The sequence below is a fragment of the Culex pipiens genome, unplaced genomic scaffold, assembly GCF_016801865.2.
Source record: "Culex pipiens pallens isolate TS unplaced genomic scaffold, TS_CPP_V2 Cpp_Un0001, whole genome shotgun sequence".
Taxonomy (NCBI): Eukaryota; Metazoa; Arthropoda; class Insecta; order Diptera; family Culicidae; genus Culex; species Culex pipiens.
Window position 1 is genome coordinate 1510958 of NW_026292818.1, and position 23403 is coordinate 1534360.

The following is a 23403-nucleotide window of genomic DNA, read 5'->3' on the forward strand; positions in this document are numbered from 1 at the left end:
ATCACCAATTAAAACAGGTTGGATCATTCAGTTGGACAGAATATAAAACTAAAAACTAAAAACTAAAAACTAAAAACTAAAAACTAAAAACTAAAAACTAAAAACTAAAAACTAAAAACTAAAAACTAAAAACTAAAAACTAAAAACTAAAAACTAAAAACTAAAAACTAAAAACTAAAAACTAAAAACTAAAAACTAAAAACTAAAAACTAAAAACAAAAAACTAAAAACTAAAAACTAAAAACTAAAAACTAAAAACTAAAAACTAAAAACTAAAAACTAAAAACTAAAAACTAAAAACTAAAAACTAAAAACTAAAAACTAAAAACTAAAAACTAAAAACTAAAAACTAAAAACTAAAAACTAAAAACTAAAAACTAAAAACTAAAAACTAAAAACTAAAAACTAAAAACTAAAAACTAAAAACTAAAAACTAAAAACTAAAAACTAAAAACTAAAAACTAAAAACTAAAAACTAAAAACTAAAAACTAAAAACTAAAAACTAAAAACTAAAAACTAAAAACTAAAAACTAAAAACTAAAAACTAAAAACTAAAAACTAAAAACTAAAAACTAAAAACTAAAAACTAAAAACTAAAAACTAAAAACTAAAAACTAAAAACTAAAAACTAAAAACTAAAAACTAAAAACTAAAAACTAAAAACTAAAAACTAAAAACTAAAAGTAAAGAGTAAAAAGAGTAAAGAGTAAAGAGTAAAGAGTAAAGAGTAAAGAGTAAAGAGTAAAGAGTAAAGAGTAAAGAGTAAAGAGTAAAGAGTAAAGAGTAAAGAGTAAAGAGTAAAGAGTAAAGAGTAAAGAGTAAAGAGTAAAGAGTAAAGAGTAAAGAGTAAAGAGTAAAGAGTAAAGAGTAAAGAGTAAAGAGTAAAGAGTAAAGAGTAAAGAGTAAAGAGTAAAGAGTAAAGAGTAAAGAGTAAAGAGTAAAGAGTAAAGAGTAAAGAGTAAAGAGTAAAGAGTAAAGAGTAAAGAGTAAAGAGTAAAGAGTAAAGAGTAAAGAGTAAAGAGTAAAGAGTAAAGAGTAAAGAGTAAAGAGTAAAGAGTAAAGAGTAAAGAGTAAAGAGTAAAGAGTAAAGAGTAAAGAGTAAAGAGTAAAGAGTAAAGAGTAAAGAGTAAAGAGTAAAGAGTAAAGAGTAAAGAGTAAAGAGTAAAGAGTAAAGAGTAAAGAGTAAAGAGTAAAGAGTAAAGAGTAAAGAGTAAAGAGTAAAGAGTAAAGAGTAAAGAGTAAAGAGTAAAGAGTAAAGAGTAAAGAGTAAAGAGTAAAGAGTAAAGAGTAAAGAGTAAAGAGTAAAGAGTAAAGAGTAAAGAGTAAAGAGTAAAGAGTAAAAAGTATGTTAAATGATCATTAAAATCAGAAAACTAGGGCTAATTTATAAAGCACGTAGCCTTTAGATGTACCTACTGCATTTACAAAACTAATGTTAGTCGATAAATTAAGGAAATTTACTGCAAAAAGAAATTCAACAAATATCATTTTTACTTTTCTACATCGATTGGCCAAGGATTCTTAAATGAAATCACCTAAAAATGGTTGATTGACTTCTAATAAGCTCATTTAAGCGAGATTATGGACCAAAAACGTTCTCAACTGATATTGATGCATAAAATGTCCCAATATTTCCTTCTAATCCCTCAAATCCGACATACCTGGCTTCGAACCAGTTCCGGGACACGGACGACATCTCAATCAGGGCGAACCAGGATGTTCTTACCGAAGCCAACGCTTCCCCACTTCTCAACTCTTTCATCACCCAATTCTCTTCACTCCCATGGTTTGCATATCATGACATTTCTTGAACTCTGCTTTTCAAGCCAATCGCGCGACTCCCCAACTCGCCTGACTAATTCTAGCAGCTCACAAATCAAATTAATCCACATAAAACACGTGTACGAATTGATCCATCTTTGGACACGATCACGAGCTTCTCGGTTACGTCGTGAACGCGAACAAGCCGAGTTCGAGCTTCTTCTTCGCGAGCAAATTTATGTTTATTGCCATTTATTGCAGGCCCCATCTTTCTCTCTCGTCCCCCTCCCCACGATAGAATCTCTGCAAAAGCTCATTTGCATACGCGCTTTATTATGCACGTTGTATTTTGACGCTTCGATGTCTGGCAGAATCCGCTTGGATATTGCCGGGACGTGCCTCCTCTTCTGAACGCGAGACTACTAGAGAGAGAACTCAGAGCTTCCGTGACGACACACGCTCACAGTTCATGGACCTCACAGGGTAGGATTTTAGAGCTTGCCGAAGGGATGTTACCATCGGAGAAGACTAGTAGGATCCAGCTCGTACTGGCAGATGAACCTCCTGGACTTTAGCCAGGACAGGTGTGAAGATGAGTCGTCGGCGAGGTATGAGTCATGTGATGGCTTTTGGAAGCATCAAATCAACAGAATCATCAATAATACAACTGGTGGCAACGATTTTTCAAACCAAATCGGTGTATCAAGTTACGCAAGCGTATCAGAAACCGCACAGTGGGATCATCATCTTATTTTTCAATTTTCCAAAAAGCCAACCCATGAGATCATGTCGCCAAACATCAATGGAACGACTCGGCAGCAATCGCGACTTCATTGATGAATATCGTGTTGCTCGCGCTGAAAGTTTGCAATTTATATTCTAGCTCCTGGCCCAGCTGTGGCGCGCGCGAATCACCAGAAGCCGTTCGGGACGTCAGTTGAACATGGGAAAACGATACCCGTAGCGGTGGATTTACGACCCAAACGAGCATTTCTCCGTCCCGGAGACATCCTGATCGGTGGGGCACACTCGCAACATCTGTGCGGTATGATCTATTCGATCGTGTAATATAATCGATCGGCTGAATTGAATTAAAATTGAATAAAATGGATTTAATATTTTTTTCTGAATGGAGAAGCTGAAAATAACCGTTTCTAGCTTGATGGATTTAACCGTTTTCTTCGTTGAATGAGTCATGCATAATGTTGGAGGGGCTTCAGCAGTGGAAACACATGGTTGATAGTGAGAAAAAATGTGTTTAGCTTGACTCTCTGGTCAATTAAAAGATTTTAAGAAAGCATATCGTGAGATGCCAAATGAGTCCCACCTAGAATTACAAAAAAAAAACAAAAAAAAATAATCATCGAAATGAAATAAAGCAGTTTAGAAAGGGTAGATAAGATCTGATTTTATTCTATTTAATCATAAAAATCGAGTTCAACCAATTATAATAAACAGGCCCGAAAACTCATCTAGTGATTTAAGTGATATTACTTTTTATTTAATCTAGTTTAATCTAAACAAGCTGCTCTTGTTTTTCAAAGTAATACAAAGTTGTAAAAAATTATCAGATTGGCCTCTGATGAGAAACGAAAATTTTATAATTTCAACAAAACCTAAACTCAAAATTTTGAATAAATATTTTGAGAATTTGAAGTTGAGAAAAAAATAAAATTAATTTTTACAGATCAACAAACAACAGCTTTGGTCTAAAAATTCGAGATCTAAATTTTCAAACAATTTCTGATCCTGAAAAAGCAATTAAAAAAGAACTATTCAAATTTTGGAAAATTTATGGGTTGAAAGTTTGACTTGTTTTATGCCACTTTTTTTTAATGTAATTTTTTGGGTAAACTTTGGAAGTTTTTTTCATTAACATTGTATGTGAAAATAAGTATGCAGTAATTTTTTGTGTTGTCATAGACTATGCCTTTTAAACGCAAAACAATTCAAATCTAATATTTATGGAATAAGCTCAATTACATTAAACTTACAAATTTTAAGAAATATTTATCTGGTTTTTTATTCTCCAATTTAAAATGATTAAAAAAGTTAATTGAGGAGGAGGAAAGGAATATTGCCACTTTGTGAAAGCATGACAAATTACATGCTTTTTGGATTTATTTTATATTATAATTAATTTTCATTTTTATATGAAATTTGTATGGATATTTTCACATTAAGATTTATAGATAGATATTTATTCAGTCAAACATTTTTAACATAACATTACTATCTTTCTTCGTGTAATTTATAACATTTTTTTCTATTTCTATTTGTTTTCAAAATATTTTGTGACTAAATAGAAATAATATATTGAAAATTACACACAAAAACTGTACTTTCATTACAAATGCTAACGAAAGTGACAGGTTATTCATAAAACAACAACATATTACTATGATTGAGAATTTAACACAAACACTTTCATCAAATCTCGGGTAAGTTTCAAAAGGTCGTAAGCTCAAGGCCGTTTTTAGATCGGTTCTCGATCAATTTACGAATTATCAAATTTAAAAATTCTTTATCTGCACGTCCTTGTCCTAATGTTAGTTACTGAAAAACAATGAACATTTCTTGACTTTTTTTTGATAAGGTCCTATAAACAAATGTAAACATTGAGTGTATCCCGCTTACTCCGATCGACTTTGACATAAGGTGTGAAAGGGATATACTCAATGTTTACATTTGTTTATAGGACCTTATCAAAAAAAAGTCAAGATTTGATTTGTTTCATAGAAAAAAACATTTAAGTGGTGGAAGTCGCAATAAGTTATTTAACATTTTAGATGGCGGTCGAAATGGTGGTGATGAAATATTTACTAAATCTGGAGTTTTTTAAAAAAGGTCAAAACATCCAATTTTTTTTTTTGCTTTTTGGGTGTTTTTGAATACTTTTTTCTCAAGGTGGTTCCAAAAACACCCAGAAAGCAAACATTGAAAATGTTGTTTAAAAATCCAGAAATGGATTTGGTTTGCTAATAGGCAAACAAAACCAAATTTTACTACTCTTACCAGACACAGAACATGATTTTGATGTTAAAAGTAAAAAATACCTAAAAAAAAATTTATGATTCGATTAACCAGAGTTTTAAACAAAACTTTAGATAATCTACACGCAACCGAGCTCGGCTGAAAATCGAGAGGAATTCCTCCCGAACCCAGTGGGAAATACTCCAGGTCACGGACAGGCGAGAAGTCCCTCAAGATTGTTGAGAGGGAGAACCGCCAGAAACATTTCAACCTGAATAAAAGCAAATTTACACACACATTCATACACTTGCATAAGTATTGGTACGATTTTAAATTACTCCTTGTGAGTGTATTGGTGATATCCAACGGCAGATCGTGTGTTGGTATTAGTGAGTATATTTATAAATGTCGGTTAATCATCAATTTGCTTTTAAGGAAAATTTATATCTCTTGAGATCGAAATCACAATCGAAAATCTGTGGACACAATTCGATTCAGCGTCCAATTTCCATTAAAAATAGCAGTCAAATTTTATTTTATCACTTTTTGTTTCCATGATATGGTCGTTTGAAAACAGAGGATTTTTGAAAAAAAAAATAGTGAAAATTGCAAAACTTTGGGTCGGTGCTAAAATATAAGGGTGTTCCAATTTGGCTGACATTCAGGATGTTAGCATATTTTGATAGTATAAATAGCTCCACCAAATTTGAGCATGAATCGATTTCGAGTGGCGTGCCACTCCACGTGAAATGACCCGTTAATTGAATAACATTCTTAAAAAGGGTAAAATTATAAATATTTAATATTTTCTGAGATTATTTCAAACTCAGGGCTTGCATCTAGTATAAATTGGCAGCGATTATTTTATTTAAATAAACTTTGGGCACACAACTTAGATTTTTTCATTAAAATATCTTGGCTTCTAAAACTTCATCAAGAGAAAAAAAGGTGCAGTGGTAATGCTACAGGCATAACCATCATGACGAAGAACTTCGGACACAAAATTAAATGAATTTTTTTATAGTTTTATTATTTGCGTTTCTTGGCCACAAAATCAATCACGAAACGGTTATTTCTTAAGATCTATTTATTTCTGCTCTAAGATCTTATGGTATTTTGACATTGGATAACGTCTAAAGTTTTGAAACGCTTCACAGCTAATCGTAATGTCAAGATTTTCGTGCCAGTTGATTTGAAATCATTTCATCAATTACCTTTTAAACTTTTGGCATTGAACAATTTTTTAGAAATATTTTGAAATAATAAAAAGCCATTATCAGGACTCCAGTTCATTACAAAGAGCCAGTCTGAACCATGTGTGAAAGATTTTCTTTGCGTCACAACAAATTTGAATCACATTAAACGATTTATTCCCACACATTACAAGACTTTTTTCTCGTTTTGACATTTCTACAGCGTTCTCTCTGCCTTCCTACGGCATTCGCCACCTAGATTTCTTCTGACCCGGCTGTGCATCCCGGGGCCGTGACCAATTACACGAGCTCGTAGTAGATTCGTTGTACTAACCCATAGGGCTACAACACAGTCTACTAGGTTAAGCGATTTTACTCCACTGCCTAAAAGTTGCCTCCGCTGGCGGTTTTGCTCGTCCCCGGGTGTATCTGTAGTTGGTCGCAGTCTTTGATGGCCTTTTCAGGTGACGAATTTAGATACATCAATCGAACATCCGTGGAAGGGAAACTCGACGCATCGAACCCAATCAGCGTGTACCATGAAACGGGAGTGTGTGTGTATGTGTGTGTGAACGCGCATTTGGCAATTTTCTTGAATCTGCCAACCTACGGCATTCGCACACAATTTTCCCTCTTCGGTGCTGCTCTCCGATTCTCTCTCTCTCTCTCTCTCTCTCTCTCTCTCTCTCTATCTCTCTCTAGAAAATAAAGGTAATTTTTCAGAAGAAATCCTTCTCCGGAAGAGAGAATTTGCGTTGCTAGGGCTCTCTCTCTCCCTGCTGCTGTTGCTTCACCCGTCTGCGGCTCAGATATTATGAGCCGACCCGACTTGTTCAGCATCTCGGTGGCAACTAAGTGGAGTGGAAAGGGTAGAACGCATTTTTATACTTCTACTTCGCTATTACTTCCCCTATTTTCACGATCGTCGACGACCAGTTCTGCTGCGGCGGTTTTCCCCTCAAAAGCTATTCTGCCAATACTGAAAATTTTATAGAAAATTGCTGAAGGTTTTCCGTATCGAATGGTCCAAAAATTATGTAATTCCAATGTGTCTGGATAAAGATTTTACCGTTTGAAATAACGTTCCTCGAAATGCCAAAACAAAAATCTATAAATATAGGTCGATTTGTCATTTTCGCAATTATTTCACTCTCGACTTTCAACGAGGAAGGGACGACGCGTCAGCAAATGAGGAAAGGTGAAGGCGAGAAACAGACACGGTAGTCTCGAGCTAGGCCGCAGTTCCCAGTCGGACGAGTCAACCAAACCGGGAATACCTGACTTGTGCATTTTTGCAGCAGGCGATTTTTCCCTCTCCGTGCTCACACACACACACACACACACACACACACACACACACACACACACACACACACACACACAAGCGCGTATGACATTCTACCACACAGAAACAGTGGTTTTATGCTAACTCTGTGGTGAAATGATTTTTATTCGATCTTTTTTTAAATTTTTAGGGAACATTCTTAGAGGGAAATTTTGAAGGAACAACTCTTTCGTGAGATATTTGGTGGCCCTGAAAAGGGCCGTTTGTTTAGTGCTTCATTCGGGCCGCTTCTCCGGTCAACGTTGAGGAAGATGTCCATAGCTTTGGTCTGGGTCAACCTGCATCAGCACCACGTTCCTAAGTGCTACTTGCGGCGGGGCTTTTGCTTCTTGTCCGTTACACTTGCGATGGTGGAGGAGCTGCTCTTCTTCTTTCCCGATGGTCTGCAGTGGCGATTCGTTCCGAAGTTCCGATCCTTCAGGGTGATGGCGGCCAGATTCGTTTCGTCAACCAGCGGACGGGCCGCGGGCTTGGCCGGTTTCCTCTCTTTTCGGAACCTTGGCCTGTGGTTTGCTTCTCCTGCGGTGCAGCGGTTGTTCTTCGTTGTTTGTCCGTTGGGCTGCCTAGGGAAATTTTCGCCTTCTGCGCCCTCTTCTGCTGCAGCTGATGTGGCCTCGACGACGATCCAAAAATTATGAGCTGAAGTGGGGGTGATTTTAGATACATCAATCTCACGTCTCCTGATTGAGTGATTGGGAAACGTTTATTCAACCAACCAGCGTGCACCGAAAAGAGGGGAAATTCGCAAAGAGGAGAATTCGTCACGTAACGATTTCGCATCGCGAAATTTTGTGTTCAATTTCATTAAGATTTCACAACTCGAGCAGCGAACAACGACGAGGAGGACTTGGCCACTGGCTTGGCTTGGCCACATCGTGTGGTCAACACAACTGTTCCTGATCCGGATTCGAGCGGAACGACGCCTACACGGCGTTGGTTCATGATCCGCATTCGGGCGAAAAAACGATTTTTGGTCCAGCTGCTGACAGTCAGGAAACGTCCAGCGAAAATTCAAGAATTTTAATCAACCCTGTTCAGGGCTAACGACTGTTGAAAGAGTAATTTTTGCTAAAATCTTGATTTCAATAATTTTGCCACGCAGTTTGCTGCGAATTTTCAGTTCTTCTTTATGAGCATTGCATTTTTCATGTTTGTTGTTTTTGTGCTGTGGGAGTGGATTTTTGACAACGGCTGGGCAACGCAGTAGGCGCAGATTTTTGTCACTGCGCGCGCCCTCGTACATACACACGTATTTGCTTTCGTATCGAAGGGTAAATCTGCTGATGTGGTTGTATTCATCTGGATTCGGACGAAACGACACCAACACGGTGATTCTTGTTTTGCGTTTGGCGCATCGGCCAACAATTTGGCAGCGCAGCAGGCTGAGATTTTTGGACTGCACGCGCTTACACTCACACACACATATGTAATCGCTCGTAAATTTCGAGGTGATTCTGATTCCGAGGCTGGATTTAATTTCATTTCCGTTTTGCGTAACCGTGCAGCAACATCACAGAAGAGCAGCTACATTTTGATACCTTTATTGCCCCAACTCTTATGGTTCCGCCAATTTCAAATTTCATGTCCAGTATCAAAAACCCTGAAGTTTGATACTTATATTGCCCCAACTCTTATGGTTCCGCAAATGTCCCCTTATCGGAACATCCCCGGGGCCTCCGGCCACTCCAGGTGGTGGCCACTACTGTCAAAATGTCAAATTGCATGTCCTCAGCAATCCTTATTGTTTGATACCCATATTCCCCCAACTTTTATGGTTCCGCAAATGTCCCCCTATCGGAACACCCCCGGGGCCTCCGGCCACTCCAGGTGGTGGCCACTATTGCCGAAATGTCAAATTTCATGTCCAGTATCCAAATCCCTTAAGTTTGATACCCATATTGCCCCAACTCTTATGGTTCCGCAAATGTCCCCTTATCGGAACATCCCAGGGGCCTCCGGCCACTCCCGGTTATGGCCACTACTGCCAAAATGTCAAATTTCATGTCCAATATCAAAATCCCTAAAGTTTGATACCCATATTCCCCCAAATTTTATGGTTCCGCAAATGTCCCCCTATCGGAACACCCCTGAGGCCTCCGGCCACTCCAGGTGGTGGCCACTACTGCCGAAATGTCAAATTTCATGTCCAGTATCCAAATCCCTTAAGTTTGATACCCATATTGCCCCAACTCTTATGGTTCCGCAAATGTCCCCTTATCGGAACATCCCAGGGGCCTCCAGCCACGCCCGGTTATGGCCACTACTGCCAAAATGTCAAATTTCATGTCCAGTATCCAAATCCCTTAAGTTTGATACCCATATTCCCCCAAATTTTATGGTTCCGCAAATGTCTCCCTATCGGAACACCCCCGGGGCCTCCAGCCACTCCAGGTGGTGGCCACTATTGCCGAAATGTCAAATTTCATGTCCAGTATCAAAAACGCTAAAGTTTGATACCCATATTCCCCCAAATTTTATGGTTCCGCAAATGTCCCCCTATCGGAACACCCCCGGGCCTCCGGCCACTCCAGGTGGTGGCCACTACTGCCGAAATGTAAAATTTCATGTCCAGTATCAAAAACCCTAAAGTTTGATACCCATATTGCCCCAACTCTTATGGTTCCCCAAATGTCCCCTTATCGGAACATCCCCGGGGCCTCCGGCCACTCCAGGTAGTGGCCACTACTGTCAAAATGTAAAATTTAATGTCCAGTATCAAAATCCTTATTGTTTGATACCCATATTGCCCCAACTTTTATGGTTCCGCAAATGTCCCCTTATAGGAACATCCCCGGGGCCTCCGGCCACTCTAGGTTGCGGCCACTACTGCCAAATTGTCTAATTTCATGTCCAGTATCAAAATCCCTTAAGTTTGATACCCATATTCCCCCAAATTTTATGGTTCCGCAAATGTCCCCCTATCGGAACACCCCCGGGGCCTCCGGCCACTCCAGGTCGTGGCCACTACTGCCGAAATGTCAAATTTCATGTCCAATATCAAAAATCCTAAAGTTTGATACCCATATTGCCCCAACTCTTATGGTTCCCCAAATGTCCCCTTATCGGAACATCCCCGGGGCCTCCGGCCACTCCAGGTAGTGGCCACTACTGCCAAAATGTAAAATTTCATGTCCAGTATCAAAATCCTTATTGTTTGATACCCATATTGCCCCAACTTTTATGGTTCCGCAAATGTCCCCTTATAGGAACATCCCCGGGGCCTCCGGCCATTCTTGGTTGCGGCCACTACTGCCAAATTGTCTAATTTCATGTCCAGTATCAAAATCCCTTAAGTTTGATACCCATATTCCCCCAACTTTTATGGTTCCGCAAATGTCCCCCTATCGGAACACCCCCGGGGCCTCCGGCCACTCCAGGTCGTGGCCACTACTGCCGAAATGTCAAATTTCATGTCCAATATCAAAAACCCTAAAGTTTGATACCCATATTGCCCCAACTCTTATGGTTCCGCAAATGTCCCCTTATCGGAACATCCCCGGGGCCTCCGGCCACTCCAGGTGGTGGCCACTACTGCCAAAATGTAAAATTTCATGTCCAGTATCAAAATCCTTATTGTTTGATACCCATATTGCCCCAACTTTTATGGTTCCGCAAATGTCCCCTTATAGGAACATCCCCGGCCATTCTTGGTTGCGGCCACTACTGCCAAATTGTCTAATTTTATGTCCAGTATCAAAATCCCTTAAGTTTGATACCCATATTCCCCCAACTTTTATGGTTCCCCAAATGTCCCCTTATCGGAACATCCCCGGGGCCTCCGGCCACTCCAGGTGGTGGCCATTACTGCCAAGCGCTTGCGAGAGGAGCTGAGCTCCTCTCGCTTCGGTGGTAGACCACCGACTGAAGCCAGCCTTCCGATTTCCCATGGTTTTGTAGGGAAGCGGGAAGGCTAGTTCCTGAAGACGCCACCTAGTGGCGCTTGCGAGAGGAGCTGAGCTCCTCTCGCTTCGGTGGCAGACCACCGACTGAAGCCAGCCTTCAAATTTCCCGTGGTTTTGTAGGGAAGAGAGAAGGCTGGCGCTCGCGAGAAGAGCTGAGCTCCTCTCGCTTCGGTGGTAGACCACCGACTAAACTAATGCGGTGGAGGGGGTGCCGTTTATATTTATATCAAAACCGTCGGCCGCGCTGCTTCTGTGATTTTCCCCTCTGCTTGGGGAAGGCGTTTCATTTTTCGGTTTCATTTCGCTTCGCGAAATTTTGGATTGCTACCCTGTATAGAGCCCTAAGACGAAGTTCTTCGTCAAAAAACTAATAATTTTCTCCTAATCTTGAAGTGCCATGCGTCTCCACCACCCAAGAAAACTGAGCGCCACCCAAATGAACCCAACATCCTCGCCACAGCAGCAGCAGCATCATCAACATCGTTTCCAGCATCCGCGCGCGCTCTTCGTCTGTTCTCTCATCCAAATCACTTTTGCTCAGCTCGCGCACGCACCAGCCAGGCCTGCTGGGATATAAATGGAAAGCTTTTTTGCACTCACCGCTTCATTCCGCGAGAATCGTTCGACGAATTCAGTGTTTTTTTTTTGATCGAGTGGGTTCGGTGCTCGTTCCGATTCAGGACTACAGTTGAGTGTAAGGAGTTGAACGAGGATTATGCAATAAAATTTGAATATCCTAAGTGAGGTGTGTAAAAGTAAACAAGTGTTTAACTAGGTGAAGACTTTAAAGTGTTGATCTCGATCTAAATAGTGCTAATTGATCAACTACCGCAATGTGTGGTAAATATGGTTTAATCTCCAAGCCGGTACTCGCCACGTGCTGAAATTATAGCAAATTATCACCCCGAAAGTGAAAGAGCCCGCAAGAAACAGTCAATCATCTCAACGCGGATGTGGCGATTAATAACAGTTTTTTAATGCAGTTTTGTTTTGCTCTGCTGGGATGAGCGCGCGCTCGCGAGGAGAATAGAATAATTAAGATGTTTTGCCTCACGATTTGAGAGAATATTCGAACCGAGGGAGGAAGGGAGCAGTGATTTGTTTTGCTTCCGATTGTAATAACTTTTATGGCTGGAGGTGCTGGGTGGTGGTACATGCAACGGCGATAAACATTGCGAGATCTGGATATCTGACACGTTGGGTGTCGGTCAAAAGGTTGGCGCTAGGAAGGGAGAGTTTATTTGCATCGTTGACCTTTGATCGGATGAGTGTTGAGGAACATTTTATTGCATGGAAATTTTTCTGAAGGGGTTTCTCTTTTCTGAAAAAAATAACTTACTTTAAAGTTCTGTCTGGAGCTTTTCCTGTGAATGGTAATATTATTTTGGAAGATTGAATTTGTTATACATTTCATCCAAATTTGTCAAGACAAATATAAAATAATTCTCAAGGTAGATTTTACTCCAAATTGTCACAAAAATGAGTGACGATTTTTTGAAAAGTAGAGATTTGTAATTTGAAATATGTTATTTATTTATTTCCTAGCAATTTTAGTAAGTTTTTTTCTTCATTTTTCTTACTCTTGGTAACACCTTTATTTACAAGCAATAACTGTTCCAACATGGATTATAATGTAACACACAGCTGAAAAGAACTCCAAAACTCTGTTATGTATCTCAAAAGAACTTATTGTATCTTGATTATCCACCAATAAACCGAATTTGAATTTGAATATGTTATTTAATAAGTAGCTAACAATTAATGGCTGTTAAATATTGTAATTTTCAAAATCATGAAAAAAAAGCAAAACCAAAATTGGGAATTATTTAAGGTTTTGGTGGAGAAGATGAATCAGGGACGTATTCGAACTTTGTACTTTTTATCTTTGATTTGAGCAGTTTATTCGTTTTGTATTAAAAATTAAACATAAACTTAAATTTAAAAGAAGTGGCATTCTTTGAAATTTTAGTACATTTGTCTTAAGAAAACGATGATTGTAAACAAAAATTATATTGCCATTCAATGCAAATCGACAAGCTCGCAAATATCACTATTGTCGACAATTTAGCAGGCAATTTTAAAAATTCTCAAAAGTTATATTTTTAACATTAGAAAATTAGACGAATCGTAGCTGAGATGTACATTTCACTTCAGGTTGAATCTGAGCACAGTAGCTAATTATCCAATTCTCAAAGTCTAAATCAGAAAATTAAAGAATCTTCCGTAAGCTTTAAGTGATGTTCTTCCTTTGAATAAATCAATTAACCATAATATTGTTTAATTTAAAATTAATTAAAATGAGTCCGTCTCAATTCCAAATTTTATCAATCGCTAAAAACAATTGGATTGTTTTGCGTGAATTGGCAATGCTACACAGTAAAAAAAATCATGGTAATATTACATCTAGAAAGAGAAACATCTTTTATATCAGAAAAAATGTGTAACTTTACCTCTGAAAATGTGTAATTTGACCACTTTTCTGGTGTAATACAACTTTTTTAGTCTCAATTACAACATTTAAAAGGTAATATTCAACCTTCCAAAATAACACCTTCCAAATTTACTTCAATTTTTTACGACAGAGAAAAAAAAAGCTCTTTTTATTTAAAAAAATCAAATTTAGAAATTTTCCATTTAATAATACATATTTAATAAAAAAAAAGTCATTATTTAGAATGAGTATATTTTAACATTGCTGAAGACAAATTGATCGATCCGAAAATCTATGAATACAAAGAGACGAGTTGTTCCTTTTAATTCCGCTATATATTTTAATATCTTGACAGATACGTATTTCGTCTACTACTTGCAGACTTCATCAGTGTTCTGTTCTCGACTCTTCCTAAAGTATTGATTTTAAAATAATTTAAAGTATTAACATAATATATGGTAAGGATAGCTGCCAAAGTTGGGACTTTCTTGAAGATCCATTTAAACAAATAGCTGTTTTTGGCCAGAATATTGAACATATATAAAAAAATGATTATAAATTGATGAATGATTTCGCCATTGGAATTCAAAATAAGTATTTACCAAACATTTTTTATGAACTTGAACATAAAACTTGTTGAAAAAATGTTCCTAATCTTATTATTTATAAATCATTATTTATGAATCGATAAATTTCTACCAATAATTTGTGTACCAATACCAAAAAGTAAAGTCAATAAAATTAAGTTTTTCGATACGTTCAAATGGTTCAATCAAAAAATCTTATCTGTTCTTACCAGAACCATAAAAAAAAACAAAATTCATGGCAATTCTTGTTATACACCCAACTGGCAGTCGCATGATTGTGATGCATGGCGGCATGAAAGTATATCAGAATCTGCATGAAATCTGTCCTCATGCATTTTTTGCGATATAGGAGTATGACATTTTTGCCCGTTACCGACAATTATCGACATTACCGACGGCTTTTTGGTTGTATTTCACAAAAAAAAAACACTTGGCAGAACGAGGATTGAACCACCAACTTCTTGGTTATTGATCCGACACGCTACCACCGCGCCATGGACGCTTGATGAAAATAGAGTTAAAGAGCACCAACATATGCTTCTCTTTGGAGTGTTGCTCGGAGCCGGGCCAGCATTATATGTGTTGGTAAGAACTGCAGATCTCTGATTTTTTTACACGCGGGCAAAAATGATCTACGGGCTTGCTGAAAAAAATGTTATAAAATATGACATTTTCTGCAGCAAATCCAATGTTGCAGATTTTGAGATATATTTTTACTTTGGGTGTATGTACCAATTTGTCCAAGCTCACAAACAAGATACGTTTAAAAAATATGTTTTTCAGGAATATATTGTTTTATTTGACAATTTAGGCCGTTGCAAAGATTTTTCAAAGTTTATGTCGCCCCGCCCTTCAAAATTGGTCTGAAAAATCAGGGGGCAAAAAAAAATATTTTTCAAAAAAACTTCAAAATTTCCATGAAAATAGAAGTCTAATCAACTGAAACCAATCTAAAATGCATTTTTCTGCATTGATAATCATTTTTAGCATGTTTGGTCTTGTTTAAAAATGTTTTGAAATTCCAATGTACAGCACAGCAAAAATTTTATTTTTCGCAAAAAATAAAATTTTCGTCAATACTTAGATATTTTGGAAACTAATGATGGCAAAACAACTGGACAGGTGTATAATGCATTTTAAAACACTTTTTTCATCAAAATGTTGAAACTATGGCTCGTAATTTCAATTTTAATACTTTTTTATTTTTTTGCCCCACCCCCCCCCCCCCCCCCTCTCGACTTTGGTCAGAGTCGAGGGACATAAACTTCAAAAAATATTTGCAACGGCCTTATTGTAAAATAAAAAAATGATGTTCACTGAAATTCCTTTCCTTATTAAGTCAGTTCCTTATTTTCAGTGTTGAACTCTTTTTTAACTGTTTTTTTTTTGCTGGTTGAAACTTTGTTCTTTAAATCAGGAATCAAATTAAACAAAAAACTGTAAATGTGGCATGTTTCTGCCTCAAATTCCTCAACTCACTAATTGCACCAGCAGGAATCTCCGCCGACTGTGCGTCATAGGTCCAAACAATCTCCCCCTCAGCCTCATAGCTAAGAGTGGACTTTGCATGACCGAGACCGAAACTCCAGTCGAGCAGACAATTTCAAGTGAGCATGGTTGGAGTAATTGTTTGTTTAGTTGGATTGTAATTTTTGAATTGAATTATGGAAATTATTTGAATTCTATATTTATTTTAAATTTAAAACTATTTCAAGAAAATTTGGGTGGATGTCGCAGCACACACCCTAAATCCACCCGGCGGCAGCCTTTCTATTATATATCAACCCCGAGCAAAACCGATCGCCTTTCCAGCACCAATATCCGGCTCCACCGTTATTATGCGAGTAAACATGACTAGACAATCAATGCCGGGGCCGCCGCAGCTTCTTCACCGATGACGGTTGACCTTGCCGATCATCAAACCGCACACAACAAATAGCCCCAAATCATCTGCCAAGTCCGCCTTCTGACGTCCTGTGCGCCGAAGAGTTCACAGCTGAGATGCTGATCTTTCAGAACAAAACGTGTCAGGACAGAAAACGTGACCGTTAGTTGCCGGTTTTTACCGGTTCGTTCCAGCAAAGGTCACATCCGCCACCGCCGAAGCTCTTACCTTGCTTCAGAACGTACAAACGTCCTTGGCATATTGAAAGCTCAAGCTCAAGTCTCAGTTCCGCTAAAAATAGTTAGAATAACAAGTCGTTCGCAATTGCCACATAAGTACACGTGAATTTTAAACTTTTAAATCACTCAGGTGTGAAAAAACAACAACCGCGCGATAACACAAACAAATACTCTTACTACAGGAAGGTGATGAAAAACAAAATAATCATTAAAAAGTGGAGTGTAGCAGAAAAATCATGCTAAACTGCAATTAGTTCGTGAACTGGAACAACTCTCGTTGGTGTGCGCCCCTGCCCTGGAGAGGGCCGAAGTATTTAATCTGAGAATTTCGATCGCCCCGAGGAACTCGCACAGACTTGACACGCAGCAGCAGTAGTGCTAATTATAGAATCCGCTGGCGGGAATTTATAGCAAATAAAACGTGATTAGTGGAAGAGCAAAAATGAGGAGGCAGAGTGAATCGACGCCAGTGGAAACCGTTGAACTTTGCTCGCCAAGACAGATATCGGAAGTTCAGCGACAGCTGGATAGGAGGAGTCACCGTCGTCGTCATCGGCGCCAGCATCAACTGCAACATCAGACGCTAAAGTTCAGGAACCACTTGTTCATACTGGTCACGGCGGCTGCAGCGACGGCAGCGATGGGAGTTCTAGCTGCAGGTGAGCGGAATAAGAGATTCATTCATCAAGATCAAGTTTTAAGAATTTTGCAAAAAGTTGCATAAAAAATTGTGTACAGGTTATGATAAAAGTTCATTTATTTCATTTTTGGAGACGACTTCAAATGTTCACTAATCGAAATATCAATGGAAACGTGATTTTTCCCCCGTTTTCAAGTGTGGATTACGATTTAAAAAAAATGTACATCATGAACGTGATAGCTGTTTTCTGAGACTTCGAACCAAAACATTTTATTTTTTTTGCATTTTTTGCCATTTTTGTCCAATAAGTTCGTTATTTTAATATCGAAAAGAACGGAAAATTTCAAATGATTCATTTTCCCAAGAACATTGCTGAGCCTTTGACCATCTTGTGTTCAGTTAAAATCATAAGTTATTTTTTTAACTATTTCGGCAAATCTATCATTTGCGTGAATTTCTTCTCACAATACCTGCAACTTTGACACAGACTTTGGCATCTTGTTGGTGATATTTTTGTATGAACAGGGGATTTATTTTTAATTTTATTTTGCTCAAACTTTGTGGTGGTATTCCCTATGACCGTATGGTACGTAAATATTCGAAAAACTATTTCCTATGAAATTTACGGTTTTGATAAAGACCATTCAAGAAAAAATGCTGATTTTTTAATTAACTTTTGTTTACCAGCCATTCCACGTCAAACAGAGTGTATCCAAATCTGAAGTGCTCCGATTTGGCTAAAATTTGGCACGGAAGTTCCTTGACCGAAATAATTAGACCTGTATATTTTCGTTTGGCAATTAGGGATCCGAAATAGGGTTGTCCAAAAAATTGCGTTTTTCGCCGATTTTCGCAAAAACCAAATTAAAAAAAAAATCTTATCTCCGGAACTGCTGAACCAATTTAAGAGAGCCACGTTTCATAGGAAATTTTATTAGTGATGTCCGAAATACGTCTTTCAATTACGAAAATACAGTGCCCACAAAAGTATAGGTCATCGCTTAAATTTTCAAGTTATTGCAGTTTTAGTGAAAAACGTAGATTTTTTCCCCTTTTGTCATTTTCCCGATTACTGTTATTGGATATCTGCAATGTTATGTAAAATTATACAAGGAATCAGGAAAACATTTTTTTTAGACATGAGCTCTTTGGTCCCAGACCTTCAAATCAGCAAATAAAATATTCATAGGACCTTCTCAGATATTCAGCTAGTTTTTGGACCTCAACATATTTTTTTCCTTAAAATCTAATAGCCTTTCTTTTTAAAACGAGGAGCTCTGAAAATGTGGTTTTTGCGAAAATCGACGAAAAAGGCAATTTTTTGGACCCTATTTTGGATTGAAGCACTCTAATCGTCAAACAAAATAATACGGGTCCAATTATTTTGGCCAAGGAACACTTATGCCAAATTTGAGCCAAATCGGAGCACTTTAGATTAAGATATCTCCTGCTTGACGAGAATTTTTTGAAATTTTGCGATAGGTTTTAGGGAACCAAAACTGGCAACTTTAGCTTAACCCTCTACTGCCCAAATTTTTTTTTCTAAAATATTTATTTTTCCCGTGTTCAGGAGGTCATTTTGAGCAACTTTTGTTCTACGAAAAGCTTTACTTCTCTTGTTTTATGTTTTTCTCTTTTCATTTTTAGTATTTTAATTTGCATTTATCTTGTTTAGTTTATGTTTGTTTTTGGTAGTATTTGGCCTACTCTACCACCTAATATAATTGCATTTCGCCTATCTAATTTTTTCCTGTTTTTACAGCCACTTTTTCAATTTTTTGCATGTTTTTCACATTTTTTACTATAGAATCGCACCATCATCATTTAAATTGCAAAAAAAAATGCGTAGAGGCATAGTCTGGGACACTACAAAAAATACTACATACTTCTTTTTACTGAAAATATAGGAAATGTTAGTAAAAAACACAGCCAAAGTTGAACCCAAAAAAAATTACATTTTTATAAACATTGGCACAGTCACATAAAACAAGTAAAACTTCCAACCCCTAAAATTTTCTAAAATTTTAAGAGTTCTTCTTTCCAATGCTTTTTAAAGATCAAAAATCGATTGGAAAATTGATTTTGGCGATTTTTTAGATCGAAGGGTTAGGTTGTAGAGGGTTAAGAGAAATACGGTCAAATAACCAAGTCATGACTTTTTGGAACAAATTAAATTTTCCCACTTTGGGGGTGGGACTTTGAAAACATCAATTTCCTTGTTAGTATTCAATTATTTGCTGGATCTCAGCAACCAGAGGGCTATTTTTAAATGTTTCTTATAGGAAATTTCAGGAAATTATTTGGAATTTTTTTTAAAAATAACTAAAAATAGTCACTCATGGGCACTACCTTAAAAAATCGAAAAACTGTTTTTTTTTTTCGCAAAAAAAATCAAGCTTTCTGTAAGTAGGTGTTTTTTGAAAATTATAACTCTAACTCAAAATCTCTGGACATTTTTATCTTGAACCTAATTTTAGCGATCACGAAATTTAAAAATATGCCGATTTTCCTTGAGATTTTCGAATAAATTGGACGATTTCTTTGATAATTGCTTTGCTACCAAATTTGTCTGAAGTCGATAAGGACTAGAGGTGGGCAAAACCGCTCTTTTTTAGGAGCCACTCATTTTCGTTCGCTCATTAAAAAGAGCCGCTCTTTTGAACGGCTCTTTCGCTCTTTTTCAAAATTTGGATGAAATGGTTTTTTTTAAAGAATCGTGTGATTATAAAGTTATTTCACATAAGACTTTTACAAATTATTTGATAAAAAAAATTAAAACTGAAAACGAGAAGATGCCCTTGAAAACCATAGGTCAAGGCGGTCTCAATGTCAAGATTTCTACTCGAACCTAAACATTAGAGTAATTGAATGGCATCTGAACTTCAATCTAGGATTGGAAAAAATGCTATTAATTTTAAAATTGCGTTTATTTCTGCAAGAATTGAACTAATGCTGATATTTTATTTGGAGAAAACATTCTGTGAACTCTTTTCTACATTCTGATTTAATCGATAAAGTCTATAAACGTTAAAGTTTAATCGGACAAAAGGATTTTTTTCCAAAATTTCTAAACAATTCAGAAGATTTTTGGTAATGTTTTAAAAATTATGCAATTTGAAATGCTTAAATTTGTATTCCGGTAATACTTTAATGTACAATCAGTTGTAAAGTGAAAAGTTTTTTTCATGTTTAAATAGCATTGAAATATTTGAAATTGCATTTTCAATTCTCAAAAACAAATTTAATACTACATTGTTTTTGGAAATTCAATAAATTATATTTATAACAACAAACATGCCATCTTGGACCAGTTCTTTAACAAAACTGAAGTTTAAAAAAGAACCGCGGTTCTTTTTTTGTGAGCCACGGTTCTTTCGCTCTTTTCAGTGAACCGGCTCTTTGAGCGGCTCGCTCTTTTTTTGCCCACCTCTAATAAGGACAAACTAATGATGCAAAATGTCCTATTTGTTATGTCCTCTCAAAGACAAAGTACTGTTAACATTACAGCTTAATCTAAAATAGAAAAAAAAAACGTTCTAAGAGAATTGTGTAAAACCTCAAAAGTGATAAGAAAATGTCGAAACCTTCGCTCAAAAGCAAACAAAGACTTCAAAGTCCTTCCCCTAATCTGATAATCATAACTGTGATTCAATTTACGACCATATTGATAGAGATCGATCGAACGCGAGGCGCGCACAGTTTTAGCGCATATTAAAAGTTAATGACTCTGCCAAGTCCGGGATAAGAATATAAATAATATTCACGCGCCACGCAAAAAAAGGAATAAAAGCTAAGATCGCCATCAGCTGCACGCGACTAGAAGTGAGGTAGATGCACCCGCAGGGGAGGGATTTAAGATTGAGTCATCTAGAGTAGAATGTCTTTTTTTTAACTAAAATGATGAAATTCTACAATGATTTTCAGAACGCAAACTTCAAGCTAATGGACGAGTAATTTTCAAATTCTTACGTAGAGATGCTAAACAGTACGGTGAGTGATTAGAAGATCTGACTCACGTTCTGCACAATTAGTAATTGCACAATAGCACTCAAAATTTGAATAATTGAATCCCAATATTTTAAATATATAAATAAGATCTCAAGATATCTGAATTCAACATTCGTTACAGAACCTGCCCTTCCAGCCGAGATCCGGTGCTCACATCACGATAATCTGCTGTACGCGATCCCCAACTCTGGTTGTTCGTCCTATTACCGGTGCTACCAACGGACCGTGTTCCGGCACCGATGCAACGAGAAGTCCGTCTTTGACTTTTATCAGCAAAAGTGCGTCCGAAGTGAAGGTTGGTCAATGTTATAATTTTGAGTGGTTTTGAGACTAATTTGACGATTTTATTCCAGCGACCTGCTACGAACCGGTCTGCACGGGACGCACCAACGGGCTGTACCCCGACACTACGCAGGGATGTCGAAGGTCCTACGAGTGCCAGGGAGGTGTGTTGATAGCTGTGGAAAATTGTCCCCACGGGTTTCGGTTCAGCGGAGGCAGCTGCGTGCCACCTCATGAGGCGGGAAGCTGTGACAGCCCGGCCACTTCAGCGATAGCGATTCCGTTTGACGGAGATAACCGGTGTTACGGGCTTCAGAACGGAAACCACATCATCGACGACGATCACTGTAAGAAGTTTATGATTTGTCAGGATAACAGCGTGATTGAAGTGTTGGAGTGTCCGTACGGGTACGTGTACGACGAGCTGACCATGCGGTGCGTATTCACCGGTGGAATCGAATCTTCCGGATGTATGACCAACTACATGGACGAAGTGGACGATGCCTGTGCGAGACTTCCAGGAGGATTTCACCTAGATCCAACGTCAAAGAGTTGCACGAGTTACATCAAGTGTGCCAACGGAAGGCTAGAGTCCCAACACGACTGTCCAAAAGGCAGCGTTTTCAACGGAGTTCAGTGCGTGCCTCAGTTTCTGTACCATTGTCCGAGGTTGGCCCTGCCTGGAGATATCTGCGAGAGGAAGCTCGACGGACTGCACATTGATCCCCGCAAGGGATGTGCGTTTTACGTTCGATGCAACAATCACAGAACCATCGACAGCTTTTCGTGTCGATCGAGCTTCCACTACAACCCAGAGGACAACATGTGCGTAGATCGTAGCCGATCCAGCGAGATCTGCCACGAAGTCGGCTACTCCAGCGATTGCACGCAACGATCAGCCGGATTCTACCAGGACTTTTCTGAGGCGTCCAAGTGCTCGTACTACTTCTACTGCTTCAACGGCAACAAAACCGCGCTCCGTTGCCCACCCGGCCAAGTCTTCGACGGTGAAAACTGCGTCCCATCCTCCTCGTACTCCTGTCCCAGCACAGCATCGGACTCTTGCGTCAACAAACCCAGCGGATACTACCGCGACCCTAGCGGTGGCTGTCGATCCTACTTCTACTGCTCCACCGATGGCACCAAGACGTCCTACCTCTGCAACGCAGGTCAAATCTTCAGCGCTGGTCACTGCGTAGACCGCCTCGCCGATGACATCTGCAGTGAAGACCTCGTATGTGCGGGTAGATCCGACGGCTACTACCAAGATCTGACCTCCAACTGTCGCAGCTACTTCTACTGCCAGCAGGGGGAAAAGCTGCAAACCCTAACCTGCCGAGGTAGTCGTCTCTTCAACGGCCACAGCTGCGTCTCCCAGGACGCGTACACGTGTCCCCACGAAGCGGCCATCGCAGCCGACCCGCTGCTGAACTGCATACCGCGTCCCTGCGAGCAGGACTGCAGCAAAAATGGCTTCCAAAACGATTACGACAGCGGTTGTCGGGATTACTTCTTCTGCATCGACGGCAAGAAGACGACGCTATCCTGCTCCGATGGCCAAGTTTTCAATGGGGAAATCTGCGTGCACGCCGACAAGTTTCCATGTCCAAAGTACTGCGATGCGACGGTAGCGTGCAATTAGTGCTTACCTGGATTCATAAACCTTTTCGGATTAAGATTTATTTATTGAGAGAAGAGGCAGGCTGAGGAAGCTGAAAAAGTTAAAGCAAAATGAGCCGAGACATGGGCTCATTGTAGTTGGTAATGGCGATTTTTACGTCAAACTTAACGGTCTGGGGCTAGGGTAGGTTGCATACTGCTGGGGAAGTAATCTTTGAAGGTGCGCCTAATGATGTTCAAACTTGATGCATTTACAATACTCAATACCTGTAGGGCAGTAATCTAATATTTAGAATAATTTTGAGAGCCAGTTTTCAAACATCAATCGTACAGTCGATTACAAATAACATTGAAAATTAATCCAGATCTGTAAACGGTATGCTAAATCAATGTTTTGTATGCAGTAGGCTTGCAATAATTTATGTTCTTAATTTATTTTTTGACAAACAAATATATCAAACGTATTATTCAACATTGCTTTGACTTTCAATTCAATCACAGATCCTTTTTGGGAACGTAGAAATAGAAGTAGAAAT

At 38.4% G+C, this 23403-nt stretch overlaps 2 protein-coding genes across 3 annotated transcripts; both read left to right on the forward strand.

Annotated features, from left to right (window-relative positions):
* Nucleotides 1-7299: 7299 nt before the first annotated feature.
* On the forward strand, nucleotides 7300-10292 carry LOC120417324 (uncharacterized). Its single transcript, XM_052711333.1, has 2 exons — nucleotides 7300-7923; nucleotides 8647-10292. The coding sequence occupies exon 2, from the start codon at nucleotides 8907-8909 to the stop codon at nucleotides 9858-9860; it is 954 nt and encodes a 317-aa protein (XP_052567293.1). The 5' UTR covers nucleotides 7300-7923; nucleotides 8647-8906; the 3' UTR covers nucleotides 9861-10292.
* A 5428-nt stretch (nucleotides 10293-15720) lies between these two features.
* LOC120418434 (uncharacterized) lies at nucleotides 15721-23349 on the forward strand. 2 transcript variants are annotated; one of them, XM_039580843.2, is made up of 4 exons: nucleotides 15722-16976; nucleotides 20882-20947; nucleotides 21087-21260; nucleotides 21319-23349. In XM_039580843.2, exons 1-4 carry the CDS (start codon nucleotides 16760-16762, stop codon nucleotides 22887-22889), a joined length of 2028 nt encoding a protein of 675 aa, XP_039436777.1. In that variant the 5' UTR covers nucleotides 15722-16759; the 3' UTR covers nucleotides 22890-23349. The 2 variants fall into 2 exon arrangements, with proteins under 2 accessions (XP_039436784.1, XP_039436777.1); XM_039580850.2 differs by lacking the exon at nucleotides 20882-20947 and having other exon boundaries at nucleotides 15721-16976.
* Nucleotides 23350-23403: the final 54 nt, after the last annotated feature.